The sequence below is a fragment of the Haliaeetus leucocephalus genome, unplaced genomic scaffold (genome assembly GCF_000737465.1).
Source record: "Haliaeetus leucocephalus isolate CR32 unplaced genomic scaffold, Haliaeetus_leucocephalus-4.0 Scaffold162, whole genome shotgun sequence".
NCBI classification, from domain to species: Eukaryota; Metazoa; Chordata; class Aves; order Accipitriformes; family Accipitridae; genus Haliaeetus; species Haliaeetus leucocephalus.
Window position 1 is genome coordinate 5975286 of NW_010972598.1, and position 19898 is coordinate 5995183.

Below are 19898 nucleotides of genomic sequence, written 5' to 3' on the forward strand. Positions count from 1 at the left end.
ATGTCTCAGATCCCAAGTTCTGACACACAAAGAATTGTATGGTGCAGGGAAACCCACTGTTAAATGATGCTTTTTCACTTGTTATGTGGCTGAGACTTTCAAGTAGAATACCTTTAGGGATGCCCAACAGACTTGAAAGTTCGCAGTTGGACTTAAAAGGGCAAACGAACGCCTGCACTAGAGTACACACACACACATATATATTTTTTACATCTTTTTCTTTTACCCCTGTTTTTGTAATTCACTGACTATATAGAGGTAAAGTTCATGTAGGAGATGAGATGTAAAAAAAGCTTCACTGTACACATAGCCCTGAGAATCAATGTATTTTATAGAAAAGAAGCTACATTCTCTATTGTATTTGGCTTCAGTTTTAGAGTCAAAGCAAGCTATAAGAAATCACTTATTGCATGGACACGAGTAATAGTCTGTATCCTCTTAAAGATTCACATTCTTGAGGGGTTGTTTCAATTTTTTCCACCTGCTTGATAGCAAAGTTTTCTTTGCAAAAATTTCAGTAAAGAAACTCTCCTGAGCTGGTAAGTGTAAATGAAATGTTTTGACTGCTTGTTAAAATGTGAGGTCAGTGTCATCAATGGTATACAATTTAGATATATATTGTTATTTACTAAAAGTATGTTCCTCCAAACTTTTCCAAATACATTGTTCTTCTGGAATCTGTGGCAGGGTTTCACAGGCACTGTGTCCCAAGAAAAGGGGTTTGGCTGCCTCCAGTTGCAGTGTCTCTCAGCAATAAGGGATCTGCTCTGTCTTAGAATGTCAGATGGGGGGGGGGGGGGACCAACCAACCCACAACCCCCCCTCCCCTAGAATCCCCCCCAACAAAGCTCCCCTCCCTTGGGATCTCGCCACCCAAGGTTGAAATGTTCTGTTTCTAGCCAATGAGCAAAATAAGCTTGCAATTTGCAGAAAGCCTCTGATGGCAATGATCTTCCTTCTTGTTCTGTTTAATTGCAAAGAATGTTTTTGTGTGTAGGTCCAGGTATATGCAAATTTTATGAATGTTACCATTTATAGTATTGCAGTGCTTTTAAAGATGGTATTTGCATTTCGAATAACACACTATTCTTAAAACTTTGTAGCACCTGGACAGCGATGAGGATTCTCCTCTAGTGACGCTTTCCTTTGCCTTGTGTATACTGGGCCGAAGAGCTTTGGGAACTGCAGCTCACAATATGGCCATCAGGTAGTTTTTAGGAATCCTTTTTCCTCATCTTAAAGCAAAGACCTGTTTGTCTTTTTTCACTTAATGTGGAATCTCAACAGAAGATTAGATCAAGGTAAAGTCTCTTTCCTCCATAAAATAATTTGTTTTCTGCCATTTCTGGACATCTTTCACTCTGGTAGTTAGCTAAATAACTAATACCAATCTTTATTTCATAGGGCAAAGCAGTATTTTGCATTGAAAGAATGGGTACCGATGGTTATTGCTTGTGTTCACTCATGCCTGGCCTGGCTACTGGAATGATGGCTTCCTCCAGAAGAGGAAGAAACTGCCAAGTCATCTGACATCTAGTTAGCTAGATCATAATAAATCCATTAGGGTCCTGTATTACTCAGGGCTGTATTCCGGTTCATTGTGCTACTTCATTCTGGTGACTGAAGAAGAGAGAACCTTGCATCTCTTGAGACCACAGCTTTGTCTGTTCTCTGTCTACCTTACTCATTCATTCATTCATTCAAAACACTTCTTCCTAGAAAGTCTGGTTAATTAAAATATGCTTGGTTAAGATTGTTTCTGAATACGCTCTTCTCCTTACATTTTCATTAGGGATTCTTCCCTTTTCACTAGTTCTGAGTTGTTTGGGTTTTATAAAGTACAATGTACACTGTTCTATAGATCAGGCATTTTATTAATGAAATAATCTTTATTTTAATAAAGTCTAACTTCTTACCTAATTTTAGATTTTTATTAGACGTATTTGAACTCCCCATGTTCGCAGGAGTTTAGTACCAGTAGACAAGTTGAGTAAATAGAGTATCTAAGTGACCTTGCTGTATTGGCACAGAACTGTGAGCAAAGCTAGCTGGCCCTCTATCAACGTGCTCCTTAGAGAGGATTTGTCTTACTAACAAGCAAACAAAGACAGCATGTGTGATTTTGAATGCATTTTGTATTATAAGATAAAACAGTCCTTTTAAATATTCATTCTAGCTTTGTTATCTGTTGAGATGTTTGTAACATTTGGGTTTATGTCTTTCCTTTTCAGTCAGGCATGCAGAATGTTTGTGGCCCACATGGCTTATTTCTTGATGTGCTGCTTCTTTCTGCTTTCTAAAGTGGCTTTCGTCATCTCTTTTCTTCTAGTCTTTGCACATTCCCTTCCTGTAGTAGTTTTCTTCTGGGTTGAGTTTCCTCTCCCTTCATTTTTATGCACTCAAATTAGTGTGATGTTTAGTAGTCACTGGTATTTCTAAAATTGCCCTATTTTTTTGATGATCCAAATTTTAGAGTTTGGGGATGTGGTAGAAAAGTTGATGTGCATTTATGAATTTTTTTGAGAAAAGATTAAAGTGATTTTGATCTGGGCCTGCAATAGATATGTCACAGCAATATTAGAAATGCATCTAAAAATATCACAAAAGCTCCTTAAAACTGTCATCACGTTGCATGTACTTTCCACCGGATCTTAAAATCTTCATTACAATGTTTTGGCACTAGGACAGATACAATAATAATGTCACCTATTCATATTGGCTTACGTGGTTAGTAGCTAATGCAAAGAGAGAATAATATCAGAGACTTCCTAAAGCTTAACATGGAAAGTATGAATGTTGAGGATAATTATTTGCAAAGTCTTCTGTAAAGATTTTAATAATAATTGCAGGAGTCAGCTATACCATGTCTTTTTGAAATCTGGAAGACTACCAATGAACCACATTAGTTCCTCTCTTTTGGTGAGTGGACACTCCATACTTAAAAATACTCTTCCTGAGGAGAAAAGGTCTGTAGAAAAGCAAAAAATGCGGTACTCGTATGCAGTGCACAGCTCTATCCCTGTTTTTCTGAATCCATTCTATATAATCCTATATCTTTAATTAAAGTCCTGGTTTTCTTTTTATTAAGCAAGTGCTCCAGGGCAGTATTGAATCATTGTATTTTTAAAATGTATTTTGTGACATAAGAGGGATTAAGTGGAAGCTTCTGTCAGTTATCTTTTTCAGTGCTACTTCACAAAAGCTTTCCCTAGAAAAGTTTCACTGTGGAAAAACTGTGTCACTTACCCACCTGGTTAAATTACCTTTAATACATTTCAACTGTCAGAAAGATTTGGGGGGGAAAAAAGGAATCTGAGTAGCACAATTCAAGTTATACATTGCTACAGCTACAAAACATGACTTTAACTTGTGAAATACGTTTATTCTTGTCTTAAGGAATTTATATATTTATTTTAATTGACAAAAACAATTTAGTAGAAATTGTTACCTTGCTTGTTAGTTAATTATCCCCTGACATCAAGACCTTTATCAACAAAAATCCCCCAAATACATTCACTTCAGCACAAAGGGCAGTTCTTACTGTACTTACAGTGTTTACTGCTTCACGCAGATTTTCACAACTTATATATACACAAAGAAGCAGTAAGTCAGCGAGTCTCCACTAGGAATACAATTACACAGCATGCCAGGGGGAAGGAGACTTCATCCAACACGTGCAACGCTGCTGAGGCTAGAAGGAGATGTTCCTGAGGATTAACTTTAGGCGCTGAAGGCAGGTCTCCCTCCCCTCTCTCTGTGTTTGATGGAGATACAGCAGCTCGTATGGAGCTTGATTTAGAGCGCTGTTGCCGGTCCTCGCCCCCAGTTCTGCATTCAGTCAGATGGGGGAGAAGTACTTAAGGTCCTCAGAAGCTGGAGGAATCGTTCCTTAGGTGATGCTTCACAGTCCTTTCCCTTGAAAAGGTGTCATGATATTTTGGGGGCATTTTGGAGCCTACTTAGAGGCACTTAGAAATGACCTTGAACTTCATATCAGGACTTGTTATTAATTCTGGCTGTGAAGCATCTTGCATACAACATTCCTAGAAGTTTCGTGATCAGTTTGCAATGTAATGGCCAGACAGGCATTGTAGTCTTCTCCTCCTCACGCTTATTTCTATGAATAGTTTCATATATGTCCAGTGTGAGCAAACTAGCCCAGAACCTGCGCTCTGTGGTCCATGTTTTGTTCTCTGGGGCCACTGTGCAGGTAGCAGGAAACTTCCTCCGGACTAAGTCTAGCCCTTGCTGTGTCGCGAGGAGTGACAGTCATCCAGCTGCTGCACAGAAACAGTAATACAAAGGTGATGTTGCACTGAGCTGTGCACTACAGAACTGAGATTCAAGTTTACATTGTGTATGTAAACTATCAATTTGCACTCATGTACACATGATTTTGTCTAATCTATTAATCAGTGAATGTCACTGTGTAAAGCAAGATTTTAAATGCTCTTATATAATGTATGTAAATAATTATTCAGTGTACCTGTTCATGTAAATGTCAGTAGAAACCCAACATTAACACTAGATTACACAATAAATGCATTCATTAAGAAGGCAGAACATTGCTATGCAAATCAAATGCTCTTTTAAACTGTCATTAGGAGGCATCCTGCACAAAATGCAATTTAAGGAACGACATGACATTACCATTCATTTATTCAAATGAGTGATATGTTTAGGTGTGCATTTGTAAAAAATTACTTAACAATCCTATTCAGCCACTAGACCTACTAATAAGTAAATGTTTAGTATACGTTTCAAATTTGGAGAAATATAAAAATCCCTTAATAAAGCATCTCTCATCAGATACTTCCAACACTACCAAGCCTGGATGCCCAGGTCCCCTCAGGTCCCTCTGGGTGGTATCCCTCAGCGTGGACAGAGGGTCACTCCAAGGAATGGCTCTGCCTGGACGTGGCACCATAATGCTGCAGGTGATGCTGCGTTGCTGGTGGGAGTTCAAGCAGACAGTGCAGCTTTATGTCTGCCAGAGCTGAGCAGAGCAGAAGCAGGGGAGAAAAGTTTGACTCTTAGCTCAATACCACTGTCATCTAAAATACCAAATTTAGAAGGGTTGCCGTTGAAAATACTTCATTCAGGTGAGCTACGACATTCAGGTCATTACCAGCTCACAGGCATGCATGTTTCTTTATTGCTTAAATAAATCTACAGTTAACATTGGGAAAGGTCTATAAACTGCAGACAGAGGATGGGGTTTGGTGTGCAAAATACACACAGAGACATTCACCAGCTCATAGGTCTTCATCCATACTGTTTTCAGGCTTGCATCAAATGCTTTTAGTTTCAACTGTTGGAGCAATGCAAGGAGCGCAGTAGGAGGGAGTATTTGCTTTGGCTCCGTTGCCCTCCCTCTGGTATTTGTGGTACTACTTAATCCCCTCCTTTCTGCACATTTGAGGGGCTGACGGTTCCCACACACCTACTAGTCTTGTTCTAAAATAGTTCACAGTTGTGACAGCAGCTTTTCGGGTTCTTAGCTCAGAGGGTTAGAAATGTTGCCAGAAATAGTAGTTGTGTCTCTTCCTGATTAACGTCATTTCTTTGGCATGTGAATTTACCTTAACTAGTTTTTAAAATACTTTGAACAAGCCTGTAACTACAGCAGATTACCAACTGAGGTATGCTAAAACTGGGCCAAGAAAGCAGCAACAACCTTGAGTCAGGCCTGAGATCAAAGCTGTTGGCTTTACAGCTTCCTTATAATCTCATTAGAGTCTTCAGCAGAGAGCATAACAATGGGAAGAATAACAACAGCGGTATCTTATGTGGATTAAGGGCTGCGTGTTACAGACGTAATGGCTTGAGATAGTGTCACATTATAGGCAGAATGTACCCCAAAGCCTCATTACGATTGGCAGGAGAATAAAAGATGTCCATGGTTTTGTGAATACAGCAATCTCCTCCAGACCTCTCTGGTGGAAAATACGATATATAAAATAATTGACTCTCAGCCTCTCACAACTACTGCCCCCACTGCTTTGTTCCTTGTAGCAGTCATATTTGTTCTTAAAAATGCTGGTTAGAGAACTTATTATGCAGAGGGATGAGAAATGGATGAGTCTTCCCTAACTAAGCACAGTGAGAGCTGTACGTGCTTCCCTCCGCTCCCTCTGCTGATGCTCAGCTGCAGTTTGCATAGCTGTCCTGGTCCTGGCCTTGCTTTCGGCAGATACTGCTGTTCACAGCAGCCTGTTTAGCATGTGCTGATGCCTCTAAGACACTTTGATGCGAATGCAAACTCTTTGTCTGCTCTGCTGTTCAGATTTGGCTCTGAGAGCCTCTAATGATGTAAAAAACAGGTCGGTCTCCTGCCTACTCCTCCCTTCATCCCAGCCAACTTTTCAGAGCAAATTCAGGGGGTGTTATGTGGGGGAAAACTACACTACAGATCATTCGGTGTGTAGTTCAGGGTAGGTTCTTCAGTTTCATCCCGGGAAGAATATTTAGATATAGAGGTATTTTTTCCAGGCAAGGATTCAGCTGTGTATGCTGGATGTTGTCTAGTGGGTGGGCGAGTGAAAGGACCCTTCCTGATTTCTAGCCTTTTCAAAGGAGACAATAGTCACATATTTCACCACACTGGCTGCACCCACCATTTTTTTTCCCCCTAACTGGTTTATTCTAGGGCTTTCCAAGCTATTAAGCAGGATTTGGGTATATTATCATTTTCTAAACTGTGGAGATGATTGACTGAAAGTCAGTGGAGAGTAGGACCCATTCCTTGAAGACACATAACTCCCATTGAAATCAGTGCTTGAAAGTTTTGAAGATCTGAGTGTAAGTGCCTGTCTCACATAGGCATGTTTTAATACGTAACTTAGTAGTAATAAATGCAAATCAGTTAAGAATTCACAAGAGCTTCCCCGTACTCTTCATGTTCCCAGCAGCAACAGCAGCCCTGCCTTCCTGACTGGCCTGGGTCCCACCGATTAGTTGATTTGTATTACACAGTGCTTTCATGGAGAAAATCGGTATCCAGCTGTTTTTCTGGTAACAACATATGTATCTTTCCATTTTAATTTCTAAATCATGCTACCCACCAAGGGCAAAATTAGAATGTGTCTGAGCTGAAGATAGGCCAAGCAGTCTCCCAGTCGCTCTTCTCCCTCTCTCAGACAAGAGAAAAAATTTAAAAGTTTTTTTTCCTTTCCTAAAATAATTAAGAAAGCTCAATTACGTGGAAAGATTGTGTGTTCTCTGGAGAAAGCCTGGGCAGTAATGAAAACCACCAACATCTTAATGCAGCTTCTCCTCAGAGCCTTTACAATCTGAACAAATCAACTGTTGGAAGAGTGAGTAAAATCTTGGCAGGTAGATGAAACCATGTCCTGTGGGTTTGCAAGAGATGCCTGTTTTTAACAGATGGTTCTGTTTTCCTCAATTTCGAGATCACTTCTTCAGAGCAGCATTGGGATGGCAGTCCTGCTATATAAGCATTATACAAGTGGCTGTGGTGTCATCACGGGAAGCTCGTGATTTGGGGTGAAGACTGGAGCCGAAGGCTGGTTGTTTCCCTTCACAAAGCCCTCGTGCAACCATTTTCTAACAACTACTCAATTTTGTACCTTTTACCTTTTGCTTAAATCTCAGGTCCAGGCAAACCATCATCCAAGGTCAGGCAGAACTAGTTACATCTAGTTTCTTATATTAGAAAAAAGAAGCCCAGTGCATATTTGCTTTAGGGCTCATTGTTTCCGTATGAAATGCCTGTCATTTGATTCATGCTCTCACCCAGTTTACTGAACAGTTCCTGAAACTTAGTATTCTTCTTAGTACATCTGGTTTAATGTTCATGTCTGGGTTTGAGTTTCATGACAAAAGTCTCGGATTTGCTTAAAATATTTTTTACAGCTGCTTTTTTTTTTTTTTTTTTAATTTTACCTTGCAAGGAGAACTGCTGAGAGTAACAGGGCCAATCAATAAACTTTCAAATGAGGGGGCAGCTTCTGCTGCCTGCACAGGGATTGCAGAGCAGCGGGCACTCTTTGACCTGGTCTCTTTGGCACAGCCGCAGAGCAGCAGCACCCTGAGGCGCCCCGTGACCCAGCCACCCATCCTTAGGACATCCTTTCTTCCAGGTGCCACACTTGTTTCGTGGCCAGTCGTTTACAGTGCAAGCAGAAGGAAAACCACTTACCCTGAGGAATGGTTTCTCATTAGAAATAGGCGACGTGACCCCTGCTTTATACCCACCGCAGAGCTCGCCCCGCGCCGGAGGGGCACCGGTCACTGCACAGCTCAGCACGTGGCCGGCAGCTGGCGGGGGTCCATCCGGCTCGGTGAGACAGGAATGACTTCTGGGAGTGACTGCTGCCTCTCTCTTACAGCTTGGACTCTTTTCTGTATGGGCTCCATGCACTGTTCAAAGGAGACTTTCGGATAGCAGCAAAAGATGAGTGGGTCTTTGCAGACATGGATCTATTGCACAAGGTTGTTGCCCCAGCAATCCGAATGTCTCTGAAGCTACACCAGGTACAGTCTTTTTTTAATTTTTAACTTTTACTACTGCATCTGTTTTCTTAGGGAAACACAGGAAACCTTAGAAACTGTCCAAAGGAAAAAAAAAAAGAGGGAAATGGAGTACTTCTTGCCTTATTCTGAGAAACTTCCTTAACCAAAATGGAAAAGCTTGGCCTTTATTTATTTTGCATTCACTTGATCTCCTTTTCTGTACCCCCTAGCTGCCCATTTGAAACCATTCATATTGCAGAGCTTGACCCTGCATTTTTCACCAAAACAAAACTGACGGTCATGTCGTGTTTTATTTGCGTGGATACTATAAAGATGGCTCCTAGATTGAAAAGAAATACCTTGATTAGACTAATTTCATTGCTAATTTATCAATCCTTTTGTGAACAGCAATACACATGTAACGCTTCCATATGTTAAAAGACACAGCTGAGAGGAGAGTGGCTTGAAGGGTTAGTGTCACGGCTGTTTGTTTGACTATGTCAGGCTGTTTCTGACCCCATTCTGTTTTCAGTTGTAAAAATCTGGCACACCTCCACATTGAACTTGCTCCAATTTCTTCAGGTCAACCTCTGTATAGCTTGGAGTTGATTTCATTCTTGCTCTGGCACGTTATGATTTAGTATTATATGCTTTTATCATGCATGGTATTTATAATTGCTCTGAATATAACTGAAGTGGAACTGCTGTGAATTAATATCTGAGAATTTGACACAGTAATTTTATGAATGTTATCACTGGCCATGTTGCTGCGTGACAGCTAAAGTAGTAACGCAATATTGCGATATCTGCTGATGGATTCCCAGTCTGTGCTTTTGTTGGTCGTTTTTCGTGAATAAAAATAAGGATTTCCACAAGAGCTGTGGAATGCCCCAGGTGATTCTGACCTCCCTCCAGCTTACCCCAAAGCTCTGCCTCCCATGGTTTCCCACTTCATAAAAAGAAAGTGGATAAGCTGGCATTCTCCAAGTATCTGTCCAGTGGAGATATGAGATCAGAACAGGTTACCAGAAAACAAAAATCGTACCTTTCTATATTACAGTTAAATTAATTTCTCTATGTCCCCAAAGACACGCTGTATCAAACAGCAAGTCACTTGGCAGGATCAGCGGGCAACTGTTCAAAAAACAGGATTTTGTTTATTGTTCATAGTGTTTGTGTTTTCACAAATATACCTGATCTTTTCAATACTTTTTTGTGTACTACCAGGACCAGTTCACCTGCCCAGATGAGTATGAGGACCCAGCAGTTTTGTATGAAGCAATCCAATCCTTTGAAGAAAAGGTTGTGATTTGTCACGAAGGGGACCCAGCCTGGCGCAGTGCTGTACTCTCCAACAGAGAGGAGCTGCTAACCCTGAGACACGTGGTAGATGAAGGAGCAGATGAATATAAAGTTATCATGCTCCACAAAAGCTACTTGAGCTTCAAGGTTATCAAGGTACATAAACCTTCTTTCTAATATTGCAGTAATTTAGGGCTGTGGTAACTAATATTATTTCCGAGTAATCTGGCCAAAAGGAGAGGTTGATTGTAGTTATCGAATAGGGACTGGAGTCTAAAAGAGCTCTCTTCAGTTGACTTCCATTTTGCACCCGTTATGTTTGTGTATCTGAAATAACATTCCCGGCTTTGCCGGGGAGTAGCTGCAAAAGTTCATAAAACCATTGGTGCAAAGACACAAGGTGTTTGCACACACAGCTACTGCTGTTCTACCTGGATCGCGTAGTTCTGCATCTTCAGTAGCAAACATTTTCACGATCCACATGTTTTTAACCTACCTGTAGGTCAACAAGGAGTGCGTCAGAGGGCTTTGGGCTGGGCAGCAGCAGGAACTGATTTTCTTACGCAATCGTAACCCAGAGAGAGGCAGCATCCAGAACAATAAACAGGTCTTGCGGAACTTAATTAATTCTTCATGTGATCAGCCACTGGGATATCCAATGTATGTTTCCCCTTTAACCACCTCGTACCTTGGGACACACAGCCAACTGAGGAACATTTGGGGGGGCCCTGTCAGTTTGGACAACATTAAAAAGTGGTTCAGATCCAAATGGTTAAGGTAGGTGTTAAATTTTGGCTATGCAGATAGAGACCGTGCAGTCTTGGTTGTACTGTATTTCCTGTTAAAAGAGAGTAATTCCATACTGTTACCTATGAGTAAAAAATTAATTGCAACTGACTCAGAATATAACAAAATAGCCCTACAGACATAGCAGAAACCAAATTCATTAACTCATTCATGGCTTTTAAGCAAAGCTTTCTACATGTTCAACAAGATTCTTTATCAAATCACTTAGCACTACAGACATGTTCCTTATTCCAGGGAATTTTACTGTTTATGCCCTGTAAATAAGGGTGTCTTTTCTGTAACTCAGTGACATGTCATAACATGAGTAAATGTGTTGGTGGGTTATGGTGGGTTATGCTCCAAAGCTTTGGCAGTGTAGTTGATTATCCCCAAGTCATTGTTCTTGACCAAAACACATGTAAAAACGTACTCACTATCCACAAAAACTGCCCAGCTTCCCCTAGGTATGCACAATCAGTATCTGACACATTCCATCTCGCATTTCTACGTGCACTTTTCATACAGCAGTAACTCACTCTTGCCTCGTTCCCTCCACCTGCCCTATCGCCACTGTGGCTGAGGAGAGGCAGGAGACTATGGAGAGACTATGGGAGCCAGCTCGCATGCCAAGACCTATGCTAAAATGATTAAATCTAGTGGCTTAATATGCTCGTTTCCCACCATGCAGCTCATTCCCACTGAGCTTCCTCCAGCCTATTCCTCTTCTTTGCTACTTGATTACCTCATGCAAAAGTTGTCTTCAGAGACCACTGTAACATTTGATAAAGAGTCCTAAGGTCTTGCAGGGCTCCAAAGCCACTTAACACAGACAAGGAAAGATTTGGTTTGTGTCGTATATGATTTTGTTGCAAGTAAGCTTATCACATCATCATCTTTGTCATCGCAAAAGATGTCAAAAGACCTGCAGCGGTATGAGAGAGTACAATTACACATTTTGAGGGCACCTAACATTGGTGGCACAAATTTTTGTGCATAATAAATGGCTGACCATGCGTGTATTCCCACACACAGAATGCGGAAGGACTGCCATGCAGCTCACCATGAGAGAGGTAACGTTGAAGAGGTGGATAGTGGAGGGGGCTCTTCATCTAGCAGCAATTCCACAGGCAATTCAAGTCAGAGCAGTAGCTCGCAGCCCACCAGAGATGGAACCCCTCAGTTGCAAGCTTCATCTCAAGAGGTCCACCAGCGTGCAGGTATTTGCACAATTTACTTGGCTTTCTCTGTAGTCTTCTCCTGAGGGGCTGCATAGGCAGATACTTTTGGGGCATGCTCATATCCAGTGGAAAACTAATTTTAGAAAGAGAGGGCTTTGTCCTTCCTAATAACCACGCATACGTAGGAGATGGCTTCCTGATATTGTTCCAGGTATTTACTGGGAGGGATAAGACAAATGTGATTCACCAAAGGTTCCACTGTCGAACTCCTTTCTGTGTAACTTTTGGACTAGGAGGTGCCACTAACAATGCCAGAATGAGAAATGCAAATGGGAGGGAGTCTACCTGTGTGATGCAGGGAGCCCGTACCACAGTGAACCTGTGCTTACTGTTGGCTGGAAACAGCAGAAGTGAAAGTATGCAAAAATCTTAATTATCTTGGAAGGACCATGACAATTTATTTGAAGAACTGGTTTGGCTGTTCATCAGCGCATGTGGAGAACAAACAAATAGGAAATAACTTCTTGCGTCTATACAGCAGTTACCAGGAGAAAATTAAATGCTGCCAGTCATTTGGCAGCTGTCAACTAACAGCTGAGCCCTTCTCAGATTAAATTATGGATTCAAAAGTACTTCAGACATATTCACAAGGTAGAACTACTGGCCTTCACATTGGAAATATACATTAAGTTTGGCAGTGGGTCGCTGTGAGACCTATCACTGTGGGATCAGGACTTGTAATGTAAAGCCAATTAACTCAACCTTTCAACGAGTTGTGGTATTACTGTATAAATTACAGCAGAGAACTAGAGGGGTATGATAGTTGTTTGTTTCCCATTAGATCATTTTGACCTATCATTAAATATAATGGACAGGACTGGAGAAAATCTTGCCCTGAATATAAATCATGTTGTAAGAATAAAATAACAGCTAATTTTAATTGAGTCTAGCATTAGAGGAATCCCCATGTGCATACTCATAACTTGACACTGCAGTAATCAGAATGGCAAACTTAATTGTAAAATAATGATCCTGAGCATGCCATACAACAATGAAAGTTAATTGTGAGTTGTTTAAAAGAACATATTGGGTGCCCAGAAAACCACAATCAAGAGAGAAGGTCACACTTAGTTAAGAAAAGCAACCTGGCTTTGAGGTAAAATGAAGAAATGCACAACAAATGCAAGGAAGTGGAAAATAGCAAATGCAAATCAGTATTCAGTGCTGAGAGACTGCTGATAAGAGAAAGAGAAGGAAACAAGGAGAAGTTTCTGGCTAGCACCATTAGGGACAAAAAGATGAAAGTGGGTTTGTGGCTATTTAATTTTAAAGAGTATTAGAAGCAAAAGAAATCCTAACCGTGGTCTTGATCCATCACTATATAGAAAGGCAGAGTTGCCAATAATGTAGAAATGAGAAAAGAAATGTCTGGTTTGTATTGGGAAAAATTGAAATGATCTATTTCTGTGATCCGATCATGAAGTAGTTCCTTCCATCCTAACAGCTACAAAGAACATGAAAGAGTGGCTATCAAAGCTATATCTTTAATTGAGCGAATCCAAATGACTGTTATTCAAGGTTTTTAAGAGAGCTGGTTGAAAAGCAAGCTCTGTTTGATCTTCAGTAAGTATCGGGGCACTGAGGGCAATACCAGAGGACTGGGAAAGAACTTATGCTACGCCTGTTGTTAAAAAAGCAGAATGAATAGGGTGACCTGGGTAATGCATGTCTGTCACTCTGACGTTGGTTCAGGACACTGTTGGCCTACCACTCACAGTCCTAGTGCACTAATTAAAGAACGTTTTTAATTTGGAAGGAGTTCAGAGAAGAGCCAAAAGATGATCAACGATCTGGGAAATACATCCTGTAGTGAAAGATTAAGAGCTTTCAAACAATTTATAATGTACAAGATGCTTTGATCATAGTCTGTAAGTACTTACCTGGGCAACAAAAGGTGACCAAAGACAGTTGATCCGAGCAGACTTGGATATAACAAAGCTAAACAAATTCAGATTTGAAATCAAGTGCACATTTTTAACAGTGAGAGTAAATAAACAGTGTAACAAGTGACTAAGGGTTAAGATAGATTCTCCATGACTGGAGATATTGGATGCATTTCTTAAAAGTAATCATAGTAATTAGTAATACCATACAGGAATTAATTCCAGGAAGTTCTATGGCCCATGCTATATAGCACAGCTGACTAGATGATCACAGCAATCCCTTCTAGACTCATAATCTATGAATCAAATGCATTGAATGTTTTCATATTTCATATTTCATTTTGCAGCATGGTGCCACTGAGTCTGCAAAATGCAATGAAAGCCCTATACAAAAGTGTGACCAAAATCGGGAGCATTGGAAATGTGTGGGGTTCTCCCCCAAAGTGTCCTTATTTCACGACGCAGTTTATAGAACGGCCTTTGTTTCTTAAGTGTTTTCAAGGACAGAGTTATTTATGTGTAGACGCGGGTGGTCTCCTGTCCAATGCTCTTAACCACTGCATTTGGGATGAATATAGAATACTTTTGGACAGGGGTCAGCTTGGCAGTTTAAATTACAAACAGATGTTTGGCCACGTTAGCCCCTGCACAAACTAACACACCACAGCCCCTCTGTTCTTAATTCCAGTCCGTTCTTTTTATTTAAAAAGAGTAACATATTAAAATAACCATCAGATGTAGAAACCAAAGCACTTAAACAAAACCCCGGAGTCTGAAGAACCTGAGTCTCTGCGGAGGCCAGACGTGTGCACGGCTGCCAGTGCGGCAGCCAGGCCTGACCCCATCGCAGCGTGCACCCTCCCCATCGATCACGCCTGAAGGACGCCGGCAACGTGGCACGCAGGAGCCACATGCATCCGTCCCTTCGCTCTCAAGCAGAGATCTTGGGGCTCTTATTACAGAGAATGCTGTTTTGCATGCCATCTTAGGAAAATTATTTTTTTATTGTTTGGAGTATAAAAGTAGAACTAAAGATACATTGTAAGTGGGGTGCGAACGTGTCCAGTGCTTGCCAAACCAACTAGGTTTTAGTCCAGCTAAAGAGCTCCAGTTAGGTTTTGGCCCAGCTCTGCCATCCGACTCTGTGCCAAGTTACCTAAATTCTCTTTGCTTCAGCATCTGAAAAATGGGGCTAATGATACCAGCCTCTGGAAAGCAGGTCTGTGGTATAAAACAGTGTTTCAGCTATGTAATATAAATAGTTTGGATATGAAATTCTGCATTACCTGAACCCTCATGAATTCAGCAGTCATGTTTCTAGAAGATAGTGTGAGATTTATATTCCTTCATGCCCGCAAAATTTCAGTATCTGGAGGAGTTTCAGTGCTCCCTCCCTCCCATAGTTTGGGTATTGGGTAAAAAACAAAGCAAAAAAAAATTACCAACAACCTGGAAAAGCCTGCCAGCAAAACTTGTTTCTGTGTCGATGGCTCTCAACAGATTTTCTGGCATCCCCTCTCTACCCCACAGCTATAGCTAGGAAACTAAAAATGCCAGCTTGTGCTAATGTTTGGAGTTTCCTGGAAAGCAAAAAAGTCAAGCAGGCACTTGTGTGGCTGGGTATTTGCTGCGTAAGCCTGGGTTATAGCCTGTCTGCAGAAACAGTAAACTCTTTCAGGGCCTGTGGCGCGTGCCAGCCTGCTGCATCCATTTGCAGAGTGCCTGGGTGCAAGCAGTATCTGGTAGGTTCACTGGCCAGTAAGTTGATTTATTTTTCATTCTATGCCTATTTAAATATGCAAGCATAAGAAATACAGAACTTACTTGTTTGAATGACATAAGGTGTTGATATGAATGTTAAAAATGGAGGTGTATATGTAAAGGAAGATAGAAGTTGTCTAGGCATGTCAGAATAGCTTAGCTCATTTACTCTCTGTATCCAGCAGTGGCCGCATCGAGATGCTTCACAAACAGGGCAAGAGCCTTTTGTGTGTGTCATTCAGACCTCCAATAGCTTATCCTAACTAGAGGTGTTCACATCTTTTCAGTCTGTGATATACTGCAAATATCACTCTTGGAACTCAGATATAGTTTAACAGTCTTTAAAACTGTCTTGTGGTGAATGCTGTAGTGTGGTTTGAATCACTTGTTTGAATTCTCAAATTCTCTTTCCCTGTACGCAAGAATAATTCATTTTAATGTGTCATTGTTTTAACTCACAGTTTTTTTGTTTTATTTTTGCATTTAGTTGTACCAAGCCATTTAATGTAGATATTCAACATCCCCTACTTTAGTGTGGTTGTCAAAGGGGAGTGGAGTTACAGCAACACTGTGCTCAGTCATTCACTGGGCAGGTTAAAATGTATGTGGCAGAATAGGGGTGAGCCTGTGATTAGAGTACTTTCCTTGGGGTGTCTTCTCATTTTCCTCTCTTTTGACTCAGTGCAGAACCACTGGAGCTATTCTGACCAAAAGCCAGAACCCCTGTAATGGAAAACACAGCAAGGTTCATAGGTTTAGCCATTTGTTATTTCTGTTATTCTTGGGATTCTTATGCTGATAAAACCAGTAGTAATATGCCAATAGTAATATGTACACATGGGACACCGTCAATAGCATGGAGTTCATCAGGATGCCACTTATTAAATATATTAATCTTTTCTTTAAAGGCAGGAGAAAACCCAGGAGTCAGTCCGTCCAGGCACACACTGCTTTAAACCAAAGGCCCCCTGCTTCAAGTCACTCCGGACCAATTGTAGAAAGCCGCCAGCCTTTCATCCAAACATCTACATCTGCCCATGAAATTGCCCAAAGGCTTTCTAGTAGTCAGCTGTCATTCCACAACTCGGCAACATCTGTGTTTTCCCAGTCCCCTGCTGTTCCTGTTGCTGGCCAGCTGACTGTGCAGGACCGAGCTGCGGCAATGCTCAGGTCCAGTCTGGCCTCTTCCACCAGCTCAACTCTCAGCCTGCTGTTCGGCAAGAGAAGTTTTTCAAGTGCTTTGGTGATTTCTGGGCTCTCCGCTGCAGATGGAGGTAACACCAGTGACACCCAGTCATCCAGCAGTATGAATATTGCCATGGGTCCATCTGCTAGAGCAGCAAGCCAAGCAACTCGGGTAAGGCTGAAGCCAAAACAGCAGTATGAAGCATGAGCTACTGCACTGCTGTCCTATCAGGTTCTTGAACTGTCCTCACCACTGTTTGGTTTCTTCCTTCTCACTGGTCAGAAAACAGTCTTTTCCAAAACAAGGTCAGGATTTTGGTATTTGTTTTGGATTGTGCTGCATCACAATGAAAATGAGATTAATGTTAGTGTCTATATGAGAGTAATGTATTTGTAAGTAGTTGACAGGCTGGCTGTTAAGCATGCACATGAAATTACAAACTGGGCCAAAGACCCTCTTCCTTTCACTCAGACCAGGGACTTAAGTCTCCATTTTCTGCAGCCCAGGTGATGAGTACCATCAAAAGCAGACTAAATAGCTCCTTCCTTGCTTGCTTAGGCTGGACTTAATTATTTGTACAGAGGAATGGTCCCCACTGAACAGTACACTTGTTCTGTCCCACTCTCTGACCAGAAATTCAATCCAGGACCTGAAAACCTTGTTGCTGAAAGGGTTAGTCAAAGGAAGTATTTCCCAAAGGAAACCTGCATGCCCTGTGATTCAGCATTTTCTAACAGCAAAACAGTACACACAAAGAACTTCCAGCCCTCTTCCCAGTTCTATTCCCATCTTTCCTGGAAAATTCAATGCACATACTAGTGTTGTTGTTTTATTGTCTACTTACGTATATTTATTTAACTTGGGTTGCCATCAGTTGCTTTCCTGAATTTTGAAACTTTTACTTCAGCACTACAGAGCAGTAACATGAGAAGATGGACTAGAGATAAAGGGCAACTGCAACTAGAGGTTGAGTGACAACATAATTAAGACAGACTTTCACATTTGGCCTATCAAAATGGAAACCAAATTGGCAACAGGGGAAGACTGTGGGTAGGGAAAGTCCAAAACACTTTTCTGCTACTATCATTCTGAACTGTGTATAACTTCCCTAATTTTCAAAGAATTCTCCAAACCTCAAGTGAAAAAAGCTTCTTAGCCTGTGTGTATTTTGCTCTCAACCCAAAAAATACCTTGGCTGGTATAGTTCCCTGGAGTTTTGCCATGAACTTCAACAGGAGTTGATGGAACATTACTCATCTGGGTCCAATCCTGCTTTATTACTCTAATGAGCATTAATAATATTTCTACATTTACAGCTGAACATATCAAATGACAAGGCAGAATTCCAACTCTCAAGAGTTTATAGCTTAATTCACAGGAACTCAGCCAGTCTGCAATACTGAGTACTAATGGTAGGATTCACCTTGTCTAACTTTAAGCCATCTAAAATTTGGGCATGAAGTCTCAGTAGATTGTTGGTGTGGCCTCTGTGTTCAGTGGAGAGGACGATCCACTTCATCTGTACAGCTCTCAGGAAGAAATCTTCCCCTGGGACACTCGTATCTCTCTGCCAACCATTGACAGCCTAGATGATACATTAAGACTATATGGTTAAATTTAGATGAGGCGAGTCCTGGCCAAAGTAACTGCTCAGAGTCCAGATGCCTATCTGATTGAAAGTGGTAAGGAGGAAGTGTTTTATTTAAACGTTAACACAGCACAGTTCTGGAAAGCTTTTATACTAATGGACTTCTTACAATGGGGTGACGCTGCGCATAACATTTTCAGACCGATAATTGCATTCCAGTTTTGATGAAAAGGTTTCTTTGTAAGTTGGAGTTAAAATTTGGTGTATAAAGCAAGCCCCAGAGCAACCCAATTTAACTTCTTAGCAGTCAGCCCTGCTTGGAGCAGAGGTTTGGACTGGATGACCTCCAGAAGTCCTTTTCAATCCAAATGATTTTACAGCTCTCTATACATGTACATCTGTGGTACTAAACCTCTAGCTCCTGGTCTGCTTTTCTTTCCAAATTTATGCGTTACAGAAAGAGTGACAAGTACCTCTTCAGAAGTCCCTTGTGAATAATGCATGTTAAGAATCCCATGCAGTTTCACAGAATGATGTTCCTAAATCGATTTTTAACTTTTTTTTACCTGCCACTTCAAAAAATAGCTGAAGTGTTACTTAGAAATTTCCTGAACTAGTTGACTTTTTCTTTCTTTCTTTCCTTCTTTCCAGCAACTCACCGAGACCTGCGAAGCAACCGATGCCACAGAACCCAGACCACAGCGGGAGGCAGGTCTGGCCCACGCCATATTTCTGGAGTGCCGGAGGGCCAGCCAAGAAGATATGGCCCTGGAAGACACCGCTTCTCAGCAAAGCCTGTCTGAGGAGCAGTAAGGAGTACTCCTAGCACAAGGGCCACGCACTTCTTAGAATTAAATAAAGACAGAGTTAGGTCAGGGACCTGCACGTGGGTTTAGATTCTTTCAAATGTAACAAGCAAAACTCCAAATGTTTATTTTTTTAACTTCTACACAAGAATACTATGGGGCAGATGTTCTTCAGCTAAAGGCCTTGGCATAGGTAGGGTTGGAATGTGTCCTAAAAAACACACCGTGCCACTTCATCTCAGGTTCTTGTAAATCGTAGAACAATGAAAACAACCTGTTTAACGTTCCTTCCCCAGAACGGTTGGAATCACGAATGAATACAGTGGGAAATATTAATACAACTCAGTGAAAAGCACACAAGACATCTCTTTCCTGCCATAACTAAACTGCTGATTGCATGCAAACTAATTGGCGTTTGATGTATAACATATAGCAAAAGGCAACTTTGAACAGAAGCAATGAATACATAAAAGGATAGTACAACACGTACTGCAACATTAGAGCTAAATCTGATTATTTTTTTCCAACAGCAAATCTCCTTACTTTTTGTTTAACATGTTATGCAGGTGGTAATTCTGAATAGCAACATAGCATCACAGATTGATATACTGCATGCAGCCATATTGAAATATTGTGTGAAGGAGCCATGCTACACAGATTAACAAAAGTCAAGTGCGAGAAAAGAAAGTATCCAACGCATGGAAAGCCTTCAAAGCATATGATGCACCTTATTTGCAAAGAAAGCAGCTTTGCAAAACCAGCTGCTCCTAGGTATTATCTCATGCTCCTGTTTGGTTTACAGCAGTGTTTCTCAAATACCAGGCAACAGCCCCCTTAGGAGTTGCAAAAGGGCCCAGAGGAATCCTCCTCAAG

The 19898-nt window shown here is 41.2% G+C and overlaps 1 protein-coding gene across 1 annotated transcript in view; it reads left to right on the forward strand.

The window, feature by feature from the left end:
- The window catches only part of PCNXL2 (pecanex-like 2 (Drosophila)), a 157046-nt gene extending 137538 nt beyond the window's left edge, over positions 1–19508 (forward strand). Inside the window, exons 28-34 of the mRNA XM_010562953.1 lie at positions 1104–1207; positions 8352–8496; positions 9703–9933; positions 10280–10554; positions 11596–11780; positions 16354–16802; positions 18871–19508. Of these exons, the coding sequence (XP_010561255.1) occupies positions 1104–1207; positions 8352–8496; positions 9703–9933; positions 10280–10554; positions 11596–11780; positions 16354–16802; positions 18871–19032 (1551 nt within the window). The 3' untranslated portion in view covers positions 19033–19508. The remainder of the gene's footprint in view (positions 1–1103; positions 1208–8351; positions 8497–9702; positions 9934–10279; positions 10555–11595; positions 11781–16353; positions 16803–18870) is intronic.
- Positions 19509–19898: the final 390 nt, after the last annotated feature.